Genomic DNA, 18,308 nt, shown 5'->3' with positions numbered 1-18,308 from the left:
TTTTTTTAAAGCAAGGTTCTTTTAAAATCAGAAGCCCCTTATATTATTGCATTTCTTACAAATCCCTCCTCTTTTTATTTCATACTGGGTCTTCTGATTATAAAAACCTTGCTTCATTTTGTCATCATATCTAATTTATATGTTCTCACAATCCCTAACCAAATTTGTTTCTTGATTATTTTCTCCTTCTTCTTCTTTCTATTCTGATTTAACTGTTGTTAGCCTCTAGCTTTCCTCTTAGAACAATCCGGGCAACCCCCATTCAGACACCTGAAGGCCCTTGCTGTCTGATGTGTTTGGTCAACATCAAGCCCCCCCTCAGTTACTTTCCAGTGTCTTTTTCCTTCATCTGGGTGCCATACCTCTACCCAAAACTCTACTTCAGGGGCATTAATATAAAATATCTTGCCTGAACCATATATCTGACTTGACCACATGACTATAACCAGCTGCTTCCCCCCTCCACTATTAAGTATCCTCTGTTCAGTCCAAGTATTACAGCAGTTGTGTTTAATTTTCTTCCAAAAACTCTGTTTTTCTCCCAATGGAAATCTATTTCTAAACTCCTCCTCCAAGCCCATTAATTCCATCAGCATAATCTTTGCGAGGGCTGAGGAGCTTTCTTCCCTTCCAAACGTATTGAGCCCCCCTCCCCCCGAAAACTGGAAAGTCTACGCCCTTTGATTAATTCTCTACACCTGTTTTAAAACTTAACCTTTTTATTCTGATCTTTACTTCCTCAGTTCCTTAAGCCAATGTAATATATTGTAGTTATAGTTGTATTATTCGCAGGTCATCCTGTTAGGTGACCCCCCCTGACCCAGTACCGTTATGTCCAGATCCCAGGGTGTTGATGCTTCAACTCTGTGTCAGCAAGCTGCCATGGAGTTCTGTGTTGCTGGTTCTTCTGTACAGTTGCTACCCCCCCCCCTTTGCCTGTGTGCTATTATTTTACTCTGCTGTAATGCCTAAGCCAAACAACTGGAGGACGTACTGGGGGAGTTCGCTTCATTGCCAGCTTGTTGCTTTTAGAGCCTGAGAACTGCACCTGTGTTATGTCTGGAGATAGCCTGGTTCTCAGGGAATGAGCGCGCAACCGTTTCCTTTCACCCGCCAGCGGGAAAGTGACCCATTGGTTCTGTATCTGTTTCAAATCCCTTTATTATGCTTGCCCTAACTGTTTGTAGTCAGTTCTAACAAAGAACGTGTTTGAGTGTCTTTCCAATGCTTTGAAATAAATTTTGCTTTTCTTGAAAACGTGGATTTATTCTCGATGCTTGGGGATCCAACAGCTCCCAGTTTTCGGACAACAAATGGTCCATTCACCGATACCTGAAACCTGTATTCCTCAAGTTCGGTCGCCCTGTCGTAGACGTCTTTGCAACTGCACACAATGCCTGGTGTTCCCGCTTTTTCAGCCACGGTCCACCATCCGCTCGGTCCCTGGGAGATGCCTTTCTCCACACCTGGACGGGGACCCTGTTTTATTTCTTCCCTCCGTTTCCCCTGATCTCCCGGGTTGTTCAAAAGATTATGCCCAATGCGACGTCCTGCATCCTAGTCACCCCATGGTAGCCACGCCAAGTCTGGTTTCCACACCTCCTTCACTTCTCCAACCAGACATTCCATCCTTTCCCTGTCGTTCCAGATCTCCTCTCTCAGGATCGAGGAAGGGTCCTCCACCCCGATCCTGCTTTCTTTCGGTTAACAGCCTGGAAGATCTTGCATTAGACTTCCCGCCTGAAGTGTCCGAAGTCCTTCTGAATGCCAGGAAGTCATCTACCCATGCCACTTACGCTCTGAAGTGGAAGAGATTCCAGTCATATGCCTCTGATCAGTCCTTTGATCCTCTCCAGTCGTCTCTCCGTGAGATTTTTTCCTATTTCGTCTTGTTAAAGAACACTGGCCTGGCATACTCGTCTTTAAAGGTCCATTTAGCGGCCATTTCGGCCTACCATCCCTTGATACAGGGATCCACGGTTTTTTCTCACCACCTTACTAAGTCGTTCCTCAAAGGTCTCCTCCACCTTTTTCCCCCTGGGAAGCCTTTGGTGCCTCTGTGGAGTCGCTCTCTCGTTCTCACTCAACTGATGTCTAAGCCTTTCGAGCCCATGGCCACGGCCGAGTTCGGGTTACTCTCCTGGAAAACTGCCTTCCTTGTAGCGATTACTACTGCATGCAGAGTAGGGGAACTAGCTGCCTTTCGGGCTGATCCCCCCTATACAATTTTCTATAAGGAGAAGGTTGTCCTTAGACCAGATCCTTCTTTCCTGCCTAAAGTCATCTCTGCCTTTCACCTGTCCCAGTCGTCTGTCTTACCTTCATTCTTTCCGAATCCGACTGATGCACCTCAGAGAGCTCTCCACTGCCTCAATGTGAGCAGAGCGCTCTCTTTCTATTTACATAGGAATCAGCCTATACGTAAATCTCCTCGGCTGCTCCTTGCCTATGGGCCCCCTCATATCAGGGAGCCCATTTCCTCTCAACGCTTGTCCAAGTGGGTGACTTCCACCATAGCCCTTTGCTATGACCTTGCACATCAACCCATTCCTACCTCTGTCACTGCCCATTCTACACAGGCAGTATCGACATCCACCACTTTCCTGGCTGGTGTCCCATTGGAGGACATCTGTGCGGCTGCTACATGGTCCTCAGCATCGACCTTTGTGACCCACTATGCACTCAATGTCCAAGCTCGACGAGATGCTGCCTTCGGCCAGTCGGTGCTGTGATCTCTCTTCGCTTGACCCTGCTACATCTCCAGGTAGGACCCATGGGTGTTTTTTCCAGCCAATGATGCTGTGTCTTAATCAGTATTCTTTGTGTCTCTTGCAGCTGCCAGCTCCCTCCTCCAACTGGTTCAGCTCTTGTAATCACCCATGTGTGGGACTGCACAGAGACCACGACGAAGATAAACAGGTTGCTTACCTGTAACTGATGATCTTCGAGTGGTCATATGTGCAGTACCATAATCCCACCCAGCCTTCCCCACTGCTGGCATCTCCTATTCGCCTTTCTTTGGCTTGATGGGACTTACCAGTAGCGGTCGAAGGAACTGAGTGGGAGGCGGCTGTCTCTCCCGCTCCAGGCATGCGCAGTTCATGCCTGCTTCCCAGGGCGAGAAGAGAGCCCGCCAAAAACTTTCTGAGGTAAAGCTCTAGAAGTTTCTCCGGACGAAGTCGTGCGCAGGTGCCCAACCCATGTGTGGTACTGCACAGATGACCACTCGAAGATCATCAGTTACCGGTAAGCAACCTGTTTTTCTTTTATGCAATTAATAACTGTGTAATGAGATATGCACAAGTGATTGTTATGGCCTAGCTAAAACAATGAAAGTTATTATTAACTGTATGTACAGTCTCAAAGAATTTGTGTGAGAGAGGTAGGGCACTGCCCCCCCATCCCTTCCCTCTTTCCTCAGCTCCTTCTGCCTCCCTTTGTCCCCTCCCCCTTGCTAGCAGCAAATGCAACTACCACCACCACCAGTTTCTTGAGCCATTGGATGGGAGGCCTATGGAATGGCTGGTATAATGCCTTAAGAGCCCCTGGGGCATAGTTTTTGCATTCACAGAGTTAATCTGCCTGGTGGCTACAGGAAAGACAAAAGGCAATTACAACAACTAGTACTGCAAAAAGGACTGCCTGTGATAAATGACACTATAGAAATCACATATACAAAAGCTTTCCCTTGCTTTTTTTGTATATTTACACTCTATTATCAAAATTCATACAAGAAAAGCAGATGCATACTTTAACAAACCGTAAAGGCATGAAAATACTATAGTCAAATAGATCAAAGATGCAAGTCATACAATTTCTACCACAGACATACAGTTTCTCCGGTGGTCCTGGGAGTAGGGCAGTCCTCAACTCCTTACTCCTGGAACTTGCTCCTCCCTCTCCACAGGCAGGGCTGGAAAAACTTCGATCCTGGAGGGGAGGGGCTTGTCCTCTGGATCCCCAGTCTTACCGGCCCTGCCTTTATTTATTTATTTATTTATACTTTCAATTTCTATACTGCTCAATCCCGGAGGCTCTGAGCGGTTTACAAGCATTTTACATTTCCTAACTAGGGCCACATACAATGTATATATATTGGGAGGTGAGTGCCTACCAGGCAACCCTCCGGCGTGTGTGTTCTTTTCCTTATGGTGGAAGCTTGTCTCGGCAGGCTCCGCAGCGGCTCCTTCTGGGGAAGCTCCCATAGTCTGCGACTGTGCGACGACTTCCTGCACTGGCCTTTGTCCAATTGGCTCCTGCCAAGCAGCGTCGCCGTGTTGTCGCATCTCAGGGCCAATCCCCGCCTGGAACGATTGCTGCTTGGTGTTAAATCGCCACCATGTTCTTTCATCGGATCGCTCCGCCGCCGTCGTTGCCTTTCTTGCAGGACATCTGGCTGTGCTCGGAAGGAGCACAAAGAACCTGGAAGCTAAAGAAAGAAGATAACTAGGAAGAATTCACAGGAAGAGTGAGTCAGATGGGAGGCGGGGGAAAGAAAAGCTGCCTTTTACCCCTCCCAGGTCCTTCATGGAAGATGCTGAGAGTGGCTGCCAGCAGCTCTGGGAGGCCCTCAGACGGACACAGCAGCTGGGAACTGACCTCGCTGCTGCGCACAGCTGCTTGCCGCTGGAGGAGTGCTTTCCCACTCGGTGCTGTCGGAGAGTCTTGGAGGGAGTGGTGGGGGTAGGGGCAACAGCCGGGTGGTGCGGTTTCGACTGGCGTGATCCCAGGTCATCCTGGAGCTGTGTGCTTTCACCTGCAGGCCTGCTGACGCAGGAAGCACAGGAGCTCCGAAAGACTCAGTCTGTTTTCTGCTGAATCACGAGCTGGTCAAAATGGCGGAGACACTTGGTCCTTCAAGCCTCCTTTCCCAGGATGACTTAGAGTCCTCCCAAGTCCCTAGGAAAGATTCACATGGCACGGATTTGTCGAGGGAGGACACTCAGACTTCTCTCCTTTCCTGCTTGAAGGAAGAAATGAGGAAAGAATTTAGAGATCTCTGGAAGCAGGCACCTGCCTCTATTCCAGGAGGCAAAAGGCATAGAGATATTGATGTTCAGGATAGTTCCCCTCCTAGTAAGAAGGACAGAAAGACTTCCTCAAGAGGGGGGGCATAGTCCTCTGTTTAGTGACCTGGAGGAGAATTCTGTATCAGTTGCCTCTGTCTCAGAGAAGGAGGAGGGAGAATTATCAGAGGAAGAAGATGAAGCGGTTCCTCTCACTCAAGCTAGGCTGTTTCCTCAGGAACTGTATAATAGGTTGTTACCTAAGGTCCTGAGAATCTTGGAGCTTTCCTACACACCTAAAACAAAGAATGACACAGAGGCAGCAGACTTTCCAGTAGGGTCTGACAAAGCTATCCCCAAACCCAAAACTAAAGCAGCAGGGATTCCTTTGCCGGCCTCCTTCTATAATATCATGATGGCTAAATGGGAGCATCCAGCTAATCCCAAGTCAACTAACCCAATGTTCACGAAGTTGTACTCTCTTATTCCAGAAGCTACCAAAAAATAAAGTTGCCAGTGGTTGATGATCCAGTCAACTCCCTGTCATCTACCTCTGTCCTGCCTATGGATGAAAATGGCCTCCCAAAGGACAACTGTGACAAGCGTGTGGTGAAAGCTCTGTGAAGGGACTTTAAAGCCTCTGCCAGTTCCCTTTGGGTGTCTGCAACTGGGTCCTTGTTTGCCACAGTGGCTTATACATGGGCTTCAGGCCTTACAATGGCAGATAGCGGCATTCCCAAGAGTCTGAAAGACGAGTTGAAGAAGATAGCTTTAGCCATGGCGTTCGCAGGGGATGCTTCGCTGGATGCGCTTCAATTATCCGCTAGAGCAATGGCCTGCAGTGTTACTGCGAGGTGTAACACTTGGCTCAGGAACTGGGATGCTGATCCTTCAGCTAGAGCAAAGGTAGCAACTGTACCTTTCAAGGGAGTTAATCTGCTTGGTGCAGGACTGGAGAGTTACCTGATTGAAGACAAGGACAAGAACCGTGTCCTTCCCTCAAAGAAGAAAGAAGGAAAATCAAAGAAAAGGTTCCAGTCCTTTCGTGACTTCAGGCGAGATGATAGACAGTCCTACAATAGAGCGTCCAAAGGCAGATGGCAACCTAAGAGATCACAACCCTTCTCTGGATAATCTGGGCAGAACACCAAAGGTCCCAAGAAGGGAACTTCGGCATGACTATGTTTGAAGTCAACAGGGGTAGGGGGCCATCTTCAGCACTTTCATTATCTGTGGCAACAGTCTGTCACGGACAAATGGATGTTGGAAATGGTCTCCCTCAGCTATTCCCTGGAGTTCATGAAGTTCCCTCCAGGTCGGTTTCTGGAACTGCCGAAGAAGCAGTTGTCAGACAAACACAATCTCCTCAAGAAAGCGATTCAACATCTTCTAGATATTGGAGCCATAGAAACAGTCCCAGAAGGGGAGAGATCAAAAGGAGTTTATTCCGCCTTCTTTATGGTCCCCAAAAGGAATGGGAATGTCAGCATCATTTTGGACCTCAAGTAGTTGAACAAATTCATAAAAACTCGAAGGTTCAAGATGGAGACATTGAGATCGATCCTCACATCTATACAGACATGGGACTTCATGGCCTCAATAGATCTTTCAGAGGTTTACTTGCACATTCCAATCCAGGACACTCATCGTCAGTTCCTGCGTTTTGCCTACCAAGGGAGGCATTTCCAATATCGGGCCCTCCAGTTTGGATTGAAGTCATCACCGAGAGTTTTCACCAAGGTGCTGGTGACACTGGTAGCAGTGCTGAGGTTGAGGGGCATGTCCCTGTTTCCTTATCTCGACAACATCTTGATAAGGGCAGGCTCATCTCAGCAGGTGCATCAGCATCTAGCCTTAACAATGCAAGTTCTCCGGGACCACGGGTTTGTGATAAATCTGGAGAAAAGTGTTCTCAAACCATCCCAGACCTTAACCCACCTGGGAGTGTTGATTCATTCAGCACAGGACAGAGTCTTCCTGACACAGGAGAGAAGAGAAAAGCTCTTACACTTGTTGAATCAGGTTTTGGTGGCTTCCACAGTGGAAGTGATGATCTTAGCATGTTTGTTAGGACTATTGGTCTCTTGTCAGGATCTGGTGCCTTGGGCCAGGTTCCACACACGACCACTGCAGATATTTTCAGAAGAACATAGCACACAAGAGAACCAGGAAGGTAAATGTGCCCTCAACAGTGAAAGAGGAGTTGTGGTGGTGGCTGAAACCATCCCGGCTGATGGTGGGAATGCCTCTGAGGGAACCCAAGAGAACAGTGGTGACAACAGATGCCAGCTTGTTTGGTTGGGGTGCACATACCTTAGGACATATGACACAGGGAACCTGGTCAGGGGAAGAGATGACCAGAAGCATCAACTTCATAGAATTGAGATTGGTAAAACTCACCCTGGTACGGTTTCAAAGTCGGTTAGTAGACTGTCATGTTCTCGTTCAAACAGACAATGTGACGGCGAAGGCCTTCATCAACAAACAAGGCGGGATGCACTTCAGGCGGCTGAATCAGGAAGCCACGCAGGTGATGACATGGGCAGAGTCACATATTCTGTCTCTGTCTGGTTAATGACTGGGGATCCAGAGGACAAGCCCCTCCCCTCCAGGATCAAAGTTTTGCGAGCCCTGCCTGTGGAAAGGGAGGAGTAAGTCCCAGGAGTAAGGAGTCGAGGACTGCCCCACTCCCAGACCACCGAGAAGGAAGCTTCACGGTAAGTGAATAAAATCTTCCATTCTTCCACAGTTACAAAATGCAAGATGCAAAGTTGCTTGTAGATAGGCATATCTACAAGCAAAACAAAGTTGCTTCCAAAGAAGCTATCTATTTTGGGAGCAACTTTGTTTTGCATATCTACAAGCAACTTTGTTTTGCATCTTGGAACCATGGAAGAAAAGTCTGTGGTAGAAATTGTATGACTTATGTCTTTGATCTATTTGACTATAGTATTTTCATGCCTTTATTAGGGTACATTATAGTGTCATGTATCACAGGTAGTCCGTTTTGCAGTACTGGTGGCTACAGGAAACATGAAGATGTAGGATATTTTGAAGGCCAGCACCATGGCTTGAGAGCTCCCAAGAATCACAAAAGTCTCTCTGAGTTGTCCCTTAAGGCAACCTTGTATTGACATGGTTTAACTGATAGTTAAATGACCTACATCAAATCAAATCAAATATCTTTAATGGCATATCAGTAAAATACATGGTATGATAAAATATGAGCAAGAAGACATTACAGAGACGGCAAAATAAGACTGATCATACAGAAAGCTTGTATCTATCTTTAACCGCTTCAGCAAAGAATCCAGCGACCAGAGCTGTGATGTCCGGGTTTGTGTCATTTAATAGACATTGGATTATTCTGTCATTGTTAATACAATGTTTAGGGTATAGTGGGGAGGCAAGGAGTTTCTTACGTGGACCTGCGTGCAATTGACAATCCAAGACGATGTGGTGGATTGAATCTATCGATTTTAGAGGACAGATACATTTCCTTTCATGGAAAGGGACTTTGTTATACCAACCAGGTAATATTTTTGAGGGGAAAATATTTAGTCAGGCCAATGTAAAAGCTCTATGATGAGAAGGGTGATCTAGGTTATAAAAGTAACTGGCCATCTTCCCTTGCTGGATGGAGAGGTTTAGTTTGGCCTGAGAAGAAAAATAAGGCTGTAGAGGATTTAGCTTTTGAAATTCTAGGTCAAAAAACCTTTGTTTAATGGTTTGAAAGATAGCAGATTCATTGAAGGGCAGGAAGAAATAGATTGAAAAGCCCAGTTGTTGGATTTTCTTTTCAATGGCTAAAAGCCAGGTAATACTATACTTTTTTTTGTTTATTGTTTATTTATAAAATTTAAAAAGGGATAATACTATACGGATCACTTTTTAACCTTGAAAGTAAAGAGTTTGAAGAAATTCTAAAATGTAACCTGAGCCAATATTTAAATGTTATTAGCCAAATTCTTGTTTCAGTAAAATGCTGGTCCAGTTCTATACAAAGTGCCGAATATGGTATACAGTTAGAGACTCCTAAAAGTTGTCAGAAATATCTTGCCTGAATTTTCTCTAAGTTGTTGTTGAACGCCTTAAAGCATCTGAAGTAGAACTTTGGCTTCAAAAACCTAAATTGTGGCAGGAACATATTGATTACCATTAGTGAAGAAGCCTACATTTTCAGTTTTTAAAATGGAATAACATAGAAGCTTTGCTTAACTTCCCACACACACACACCTAGGGCCAAGTTTGGCTTGTTAAAACTCACTGAATTTATCATTATAAAGTGGTTATAACAGCACTTCTGAAAATCAGCAGCTTTGTATTTTCTGCAGCTAAATGAAGGAGAAACAATCAAGTCTTATCAAAGTCCTGACACTCCAACTTTTCCAGTTATCCATCGAAACTCTATTTATTTTTTTGCAAGCAAAGAAAATAGAGACAAGTTTATGAAAAATCCTATCAAATATATTCGTCAGCCCAAACCTAAACCTACCATGCCAGTCAAGATTGCAATAGTGGGGCCTCCAAAATCTGGCAAGACAACAGGTAGGCCTATGGAGACTAATTCATAAATAGATACAAAGTGGTGTTAATATGGTTTTCGCCTTGAAGCATAAAATTTTTATAAAATAGAATACTGTTTCTTACAATATGTTTGCATACTGTATACTATATTTAATGTCCTTTGATGGTGGATGATACTGTATAGCATCTGTAGCACTTCACAAAAAAACAGCCATCTCAATAATCCCACCACCCTTAAAAGAGAATTATAGGGGCTCAACAAGTTAGGTTCAGCTTTTGCTTAAATAAGAAGTTTAAATGCAAAGTACTTTCTCAGTCCAGCTATTGGTGGTAGTGTTGAAGATGCAAAGATCCCTTCCTATACACTGCTCTTTGCAGGTTTCATATTCTGGAAGACATTATTTGTTTCCTTATAAAGCATGAGCAACTCATGAGCAACAAATCACACTGATATGATTAAGGCTTCACGTTCGTAACAAAAATGTTTTACAGTTGCCAAAAAATTTGCAAGTATATATGGATTAAAGCGACTTTCCATGGGAGATGCTATACGTATGATTTTAAATGATCAACCAGACACTGAATTAGCACTTATGCTGAAGTGGCACCTTCACAAAGGATTGACTGCACCTGATGAACTTGCCATCCAGGCTCTAGACATTGCATTGATGGACACCGTGTGCAGTACTGCAGGGTGAGTAACTTTCATTTCTTTAATTCACATTAGAATTTGGGGGATGTCACAAACCCGCCCTCAGTCTGTGTGTTCTCACATGCGTGTTGTGTGATTGCCTGCATGTAAAAGTGTGTTTGTCTTCATGCCACTACCCCAAGATATAAAACCCAGCCTATCACATTACCAGTGTCCTGGGGAACCCTGGCAAGGCTGCCTCTGAATGAGTACCAAGAGCATAGCTTTCCAATTACTTTATCCCCATCCACCCCCGTGTGCATACATGTTCTTAGTGTATAAGAGCTGTCTTCAGCCTATGAGTAGGATTTGAGGATACAGATCTAATACAAAAACGTGAGCCTAGCTAAGTTACAATACAGGACAGTTACCTTTGATGGAGCAAATACATCCACAAACTCCCTACTGCCCCCTTTGCAGTGGAACTTTGCAAAGGAGCTTGGATCCCTACAGGTCACAGCATCTGGGCAAAGTATCTGAAGCAAGAACAAAGGAAGATTCTACTGTTCTGCCTGCTTTTCTGAACATCTTCCCCCATTTCAGAGCTAGGAATCCTGTCTTCATGGGAGATATCCCAAACTCGTCCAGTTAGGTTACCTGGCACATAGCCCATGTCTCCCTACTCTCGCATCAGGTTTTTATGACCAGCATTCATTTCCTCTGTTTGGCATGTAGGCTTTCTCCAGTGGAAACCCAATTCCTGTTTCTCCTGTCTCTCCCTGGGCCATTTTATTGCAACCCCTTGTGTGGAAATAAATAGCTGGTATGGTTTCAGGGTCTGCATACACAACAGTGGGTATATACCATGTTAGAGGAGTGAGCCAAAAATAGTGTAGCTGATGTTATTAGGTCTGGTGACTTGGAGTAGCACAAAACACTGGGATGGAGCCAGTGCGCCACACATACAAGGATCATGGCTCTTTCCTGTGTTTCCACTCCCCCCAACAGTCTTTTCAAACCTCAGGAAAGTGCCTTTCTAGAGATATGAGACCCACATGGATCAATAGTCACATGGATTATAAGGTTGCAGTGGAGAAGCAAAATCACCCTCTCCTTCCTCTCCCATTGGTGGAGTTGTGTTGATGGAAGAATCAAAAAGAGTGATTTTTGTCCCCTTTTTTCTCCTCACTGCAGCCTCCTGACCAGCATGGCTATTAATCCACATGTGTCCCGGATATGTTTGTAGAAATTTATTCCCAGAGTCAGAAGGGATATCTGGAGGGAGGGGAATATGGGAAAGATCCATGACAAACAGTTTCTTCTGCTGATGGCTCACTGGATCCAAATCACCGTCTACTTCTTCTTAGCTGTAATCTAGTCGATTTAGTGAAGTCAAGATCCAGAAAGCTGATGCCTGTTGTGTACTGAGAGCTTCGAGTGAACACTTATTGTTTGAGAGGCTCCTAGCTGCTACATTTGGATTGGCTGCCCTTGCCAATCCGCCCAATCAGGGAACATCCGCATGAAGCATGCTGTGCATTTAAGGGTCCCTAAGTGCCTAATTGCCTATTGGTGTGTTTGTATTTTGGGGAGGTGTTTTGGGCTATGGGTTTTGTATATAGTTGTGGTTCGCTGCATGTGTGTTGTTGTTAAATTGTTAATAAAGAAGCTATGTTGAAACCACGCTCGTCTCGTGAACCCACTATTTAACACTGGTGATGAGGAAGGGATTTAGACAAAGGAACTAGAAGAGATCTGGCTGAATCACCTCACCAACTACTCGATCATACAGCTTGGCTGTCAAGGGCCACCTCGAACCATTCGATGCCGCCATGGAAGACTGGGATGCATACATCTCCCAGTTCCAGTTCTGCATCACAGCGAACGAGATCACCGACCATGAGATCGTTAAGGCCATGATCTTCGACGTGGTCTCTGTGCTTCACACCAATGGGATCTAGTGCGCACGCGCTGGATCGATAGGTGCTGTAGCAAGCTCTTTTAACGGATTTTCGCGCCCAGTCCCTCGGGCATGCACATGAACCCCACCGCGCATGCCCAGGGGTGGGCGCTGACATCCCACCAGTTCCTTTCTTACCGCCGCGTTGGAAAGGCCTCTTTCGTCGTCCGTCTGATCAGTTCGCTGTTTGCTTTTGCCTCGCAGCTCTCTGCTCTTAGGAATTATTTCCGTTCTTTATTTTATCTTTTTTAGTGATTTGTTCTTTAAAAAACTTTTTAAAAAACCTTTATTTTCTTCTGAGGGGAATTTACCTCAGGCCTTCGGGCCGCCGCCCCCCAACCGCTTTTCTCCACTTCTCTTCTTATGGAGAAGAAGTGGGGATTTTTCAATAGATGCAGACGTTGTGGTAGCAAACTTGCTCCTCCCAACCGCCAATACCGTGGGATCAATGACAGTCAAGGTACCTCAACGGGGCTTACCAACCGTCCATGCCGTGGTTGACTCCAGCGGGCTATTCTGATTGGGATCGCTACTCGACCCACTCCATTCATAGCTCGAGATCCCCACACAAGTCGGGACCTTTGGTATCTCTGTCGCGTCCTCCTATACTCAATCCGTCCCACCATACTCTGGAACCAAGTCGTCCACTCAATCCTCCAGTCACTCCAAACCCCGTTGTTCCTGTCGTCCAACCGAAACCAGTACCTTCTCAACAGGACCTTCTCAATGACGACGCGGACTGTATCTTACTAACTCCATGGTGGCCAAGACAACCTTGGTTTTTAGCAGTCCTCGAGCTATCACAGGGAACTTACCATCAATTCCCTCCAGCTCCGGACCTCCTCCTCCTCTCTGACTCCCCCGTCCTACATCACAACATACCACAGCTGAAATTGACGGCATGGAGGATAATGACATCGGCTTCTCCGCCCGTATAAGGAATGTCCTGTTGAATTCCAGGAAACCCACTACGCGGAGGTCCTACGATTACAAATGGTGTAGGTTCTGTTCTTCGCTTGGAGATGACGCCCCTCGAGCCACCTCTGTGGGTCTCGAACGAGTTTTCCAATTCCTCCTCAGCCTAGCTGACTCGGGACTTTCCCATTAATCGTTATGAGTTTATTTGGCCGCTCTCTCAGCCTACCATGTTCCAGTTGACAGATGCACTTTGTTTTCTCATCCAATTTCCAAACGGTTTTTTAAAGGTTTGTTACACCTCTACCCTCCTGTCAAGGCTCCAGTTGCTCCTTGGGACCTTCCCCTCGTTCTCCGCCACCTTAGGCTTACGCGGAAACCATTTGAGCCACTTGCAACATGCAATCTCAAACTCCTGGCATGGAAAACAGCCTTTTTAATTGCCATTACCACGGCTAGGCAAGTGGGAGAACTGTTGGCCTTCCGCCATGATACCCCTTTCCTGTCATTCCTGCCAGACGGAGTCCGCCTCGTCCCGGACATCTCCTTCCTGCCAAAGGTGGTGTCAGAGTTCCACCTGCAGGCGGAGGTCTTACTCCCTAACTTCTTCCCAAATCCAACATCAGCTGAAGAAAAATTACTACACACTTTAGACGTGAAACGCGCTCTCCTGTTCTACGTCAACAGAACACTCCCAACTAGATGAGACTCACAACTATTCGTCTCGTACGCTCCGACACGGCTGGGTACTCGCATCACAACCCAGCGCCTGTCGAAGTGGATTGTAGGTCTGATCCATCTATGTTACCTACTCGCTAAACAGCCATTGCCTGGCCCTATCAGGGCTCATTCTACCAGGGCTGTCGCGACTTCCACTGCCTTCCTTCGGGGAGTACCCTTGCCGGACATTTGTAAAGCCGCTACCTGGGCTACACCTAACACCTTCATCAGGCATTACGCCCTAGACGTCCGAAAGACCTCTAATACCAACATGGGACGTCACATTCTATCTTCGGCTACGCAGTAAAAGACCTGCCAGCACCCTCCTCCAGGTAGGCTACTGCTCGCTAATCTCCCATGGGTGTGAAGCACAGAGACCACGTCGAAGATAAACAGGTTGCTTACCAGTAACTGGTGATCTTTGAGTGGTCGTCTGTGCATTCACACCACCCGCCCTCCTTCCCCGCTGCTGTCAGCTTCTACATTTTGAATAGGGGTTGATTTGCGGTGGTTTGTAGGAACTGGCGGGATGTCCGCGCCCATCCCTCTGGGCAGGCACGGTGGGGTTCCTGTGCATGCCCGAGGGACTGGGCATGAAAATCCATTAAAAGAGCTCGCTACAGCACTGATTGATCCAGCACGTGCGCACTAGATCCCATGGGTGTGAATGCACAGATGACCACTCGAAGATCACCAGTTACTGGTAAGTAACCTGTTTTTCCTCAGCCTCTGTGGGCGCTCTACCTTCGAGACTGCCCAAGTCCTCGTGGCACCACAGGACCTTGCCGCCATATCCTTTGACGCACTCAAGGGCAAGCTAAAAGATCATTTCTCGCCTCGTGCCTCCAGAGTCTCCTGCCAGCACGCCTTCTACAAGAGAGACCAGGCACCGGGAGAGTCGATCACTGCCTACATAACAGCTCTCTGAAAGACTTAGCTCCAGTGCAACTTCCACAACTTGGAGGAGGCCCTCTGTGATCGTCTGGTGTGCGGTCTCTAAGACGAGAAACTGCAGCGTTGGCTCTTTGCAAAGCACAACCTCGACTTTATGACAGCCTACAAAAAGGCCATCGCCACCGAGGCAGCCAAGCAGTTGACTAAAGAGATCCAGCAGATGTGTAATCCACCTCCGTCCCGCAAGTCAGAGGGTGTTCACCAGGAAAGCCTCGCACGGATGTCTTTACAGACAATGAAGAGGGGGAAGTCCTCCACACCAGAGTTGCTACAAGGAAGCGTGAGGGGGCTCAACCACCCTCTGGAGCTCCCTGCACCAGCTGCGGCAGCTCCCATCAATGGAAGTCATGCCAGTTCTGGGATGCTCAATGCTGGAATTGTGGAAAATCGGGGCACCCACTCCACTCCACCGCACTTGCCAAGACCAACAGCATCCCCAGCCTGACGCTGCAGCCCTGAACAAGCACCAAGATCAAGGTGGCAGTCAAGGTCCAGAACATACCCTGTGAGATGGAAGTCAACACCAGGTCTGCACTGTCCATCATTCCCACCAGCACGTTCCAGCGTATCTGCCCTAAGTCAAACGGGTGGTGCCTCGAGCCATTTGACTTGAACCTCAAGGACTTCCAGGGCCATTGAGTGCCAGTCTTGGGCATCGGCATGATCTTCGACGTGGTCTCTGTGCTTCACACCCATGGGATACAGAGTTTGGCATTGTAACAAACTCTTAACGGATTTTTGTGCCCAGACCTCGGGCACGCGCAGGAACCCCACCACACATGCCCAGAGGGGTGGGCATGGACATCCCGCCAGATCTTCAATGTGGTCTCTGTGCTTCACACCCATGGGATCTAGTGCGCACACGCGGGATCGATTGGCATTGTAGCAAGCTCTTAATGGATTTTCGCGCCCAGACCTCGGGCATGTGCAGGAACGCCACCACGCATGCCCAGAGGGGTGGGCGCGGACATCCCGCCAGTTCCTTTCTTACTGCCGCATTGGAAATACCTTTTCTTCATTAGTCTGATCGGTTCTTTTTTTTTGGCTGTTTGCCTCATGGCTCTTCAGATTTTTTCCTCAGTTTTCTTCTTTTTTCTTAGCCTTTCTTCGTTTGTTCTTCAAAAACTAAAAAAAAGGGGGTTTTTTGTCGAGGGGGAAGTTGCCGGTTTACCTCAGTTTGGCCTTCGGGCTCCCCCCCAAAAAAACCCACTTCTTTCTTCTCCTTTTTTTTTTTATGGAGAAGTGGGACTTTTTCAACTGCTGCAAGGATTGCAGCAGTAAACTCGCTCCACCTGACCGCCACACCCTCTGTATTTTTTGTTTGGGGGAATCTCACCGACCTGAGTCTTGTCGGCAATGTGCTAGGTTTTGAACCAGACAAGGAAAAATTGAACTCTGCCCTTTAAAGTGGCGCTACTTGAGTTGGCGTTACATCCTCCCTCAGTGATGGAGTCTGAGAGACTGTCGACGGCTCCGGCATCGAGGCCCTCCTCCGACATCGGCCAACCGACGTCGAAGCCACCAGCATTGAAGGTGCAATCCTCTGCTTCCACTCCGGTGAAGAAGAGGGCCAAGTCAAGTAAGGAGCATAAGTCCGCAAAAAAGGGCTCCTTTAAGTCCCTAAAGGCGGCAAAGAAGGGGAAGGTAGCGGTGTCTGCACTGGGTGATGCCCCTAAAGTGCCTCCCGCTCCAACGGCAGTATCGGCATCGGAGGCCCATACCGCTCCGCCGATACCAACCATTCAACTCTTGGACTCTCCTATACAACAACTGGAGCATCCTTACTCTGATATCAAGGTGGTGGAGCTCCTTAGTCGTCCGATGGATGCAGAGCCTTCTCCCTCTCCTTCCCCGTCATCGACATTGACGGTGTCAGAGGCTCCCAACATCGATTCACGTCGGAATCGACACGCCTCTAACAGCATGCAGCGTCGCCCTCCACATCTGCTTCTTGAACCTGTCAATATCGATGACCGAGTTTATAGAGACTGCTCTCAAAGGCAGGCTAATGCTTTGTCTCCGAGACGTACCTGATCCAGAAGTCGATCCCCCTGAGTCTTTCTACCCCCACCACCACCTCTGTCTTAGGATCAACGCCAACTGAGGTATCTCTATGGGGGTTATCCAAGCTGCAAAAGCACCATGGGAGAAGCCTTCATCAGCCCCAGTGTCAACAAGACGCCTGGACCATATGTATAGAGTCCAGGAGACCGGAGCCGAATTTTTATTCTCCCACCCTCAGCCAAACTCGATGGTTGTAACTTCTCCATAGGAGGTTAAATTCTCAGATGGAGATATAGGTTGGTCATCGGCTACTGCCTGGTTCAGCAAAGGCTGATCAGGGGAGCTGTGTACATCTGAAGCCCCCATATCGGAATCCTCATCCGCCGAGTCAGAGGAACTTGTAATTGTACCAGAGTGGTTTTGATCTGACCAGTCGGATCTGTTGACGGTGGGTTAGGGGGACTGGGAGGACAATATTGATCCAGTCGATGTCGAGGAGGGTCATCAGATGGATGATCCGGAGGATGGGAGAGAAATGCTGAAGGCTTTGATCTATAGGGTGGCTGTGACCTGTAGGCAAAGTAACGATCCCAATCAGAGTAACCTGCTGGAGTCAACCATGGCATGGATGCGGGTGGATAAGCCCCATAGATATAATGCAGTTGGCGGTGATCCCAGGAGAGAGCCGGAGGTGGTGGGGGCAGGAAGACCCGTGGGGATCTACTCCTAGAGTGGGAGCATCTGGGAGACATTATAGGATCTCGTCTCTGTGTGCGGCCCCTATTAGCCCAATCACCTACAAGGACTTCAACGGCCCCCTGTATTTGGTGGTTGCGCAAGACCAGCAACCCAGTTTACTCAGCCTGGACTGGTTTAAGCCACTGGGTATCCACATGACAGGGGTCCACTGCACCAGCCAAGTAGACATTGCGGCCATCTGCAAAGAGTTTCCCACTGTCCTCAACGGATCCCTGGGGAAGTATACCGGCCCATCCGTCTCTTTCAACCTTGACCCAGCAGTGGCGCCCATTCTCATGAAGGCTCGCCGGGTTCCCTTCACCCTCAAACTGATGACAGATGAGGAGCTGGACCGGAGTCTTGGAGCCAGTCCCCCAGGCACAATGGGAAATGCCCATCATCACCTCACTCAAGCCAAATGGAGTGGTCAAAATCTATGCAGAATACACAGTGGAGGAGCAGCCATGGCCATTTGCCTGCCGACCATTCTTCAGCTCTCGGGAGACCCTTGGAGATGGCTGTGGTTCTTTGTTTAAAATGTTCCCCCACCAGGTATAATTGAGCTGTAGTTCCAGAGAGGGGCCTGCAGGGGTATTACTCACTGGGTTGAATGGGGCTTCCTCATCTGCTGGCCTACAGATCCCAGTTGCCCCAAGCCCAAAAAGTGGAAGAAAACAGGGACTGTCTCAAGGCAGTCTTCATTCCTGGGAGCAGCAGAAATTCAGCCAACTCCACAGTCGGCTGGACTGGGGAATGAATGGAAGTTTCCCTGCTCTCTTGGGCAAGTGAGAGAGGCTAAAATACAGGTGAGCCCACAACCTCCAGAGGTAGAGAGTATTCTGTGTAGGGAGAT

At 47.8% G+C, this 18,308-nt stretch overlaps 1 protein-coding gene across 1 annotated transcript in view; it reads left to right on the top strand.

Annotated features, from left to right (window-relative positions):
• Window positions 1-18,308, top strand: part of LOC107114991 (adenylate kinase 9-like) — a gene marked incomplete at its 5' end in the record, with an annotated part of 57,565 nt that overhangs the window by 15,469 nt on the left and 23,788 nt on the right. The window contains 2 exons of the mRNA XM_015416600.1: window positions 9,341-9,554; window positions 10,026-10,227. Of these exons, the coding sequence (XP_015272086.1) occupies window positions 9,341-9,554; window positions 10,026-10,227 (416 nt within the window). The remainder of the gene's footprint in view (window positions 1-9,340; window positions 9,555-10,025; window positions 10,228-18,308) is intronic.

Source organism: Gekko japonicus, unplaced genomic scaffold (genome assembly GCF_001447785.1).
Source record: "Gekko japonicus isolate JY-2015 unplaced genomic scaffold, Gekko_japonicus_V1.1 scaffold4194, whole genome shotgun sequence".
NCBI lineage: Eukaryota > Metazoa > Chordata > Lepidosauria > Squamata > Gekkonidae > Gekko > Gekko japonicus.
This window is presented reverse-complemented; position numbering and strand designations above follow the sequence as displayed.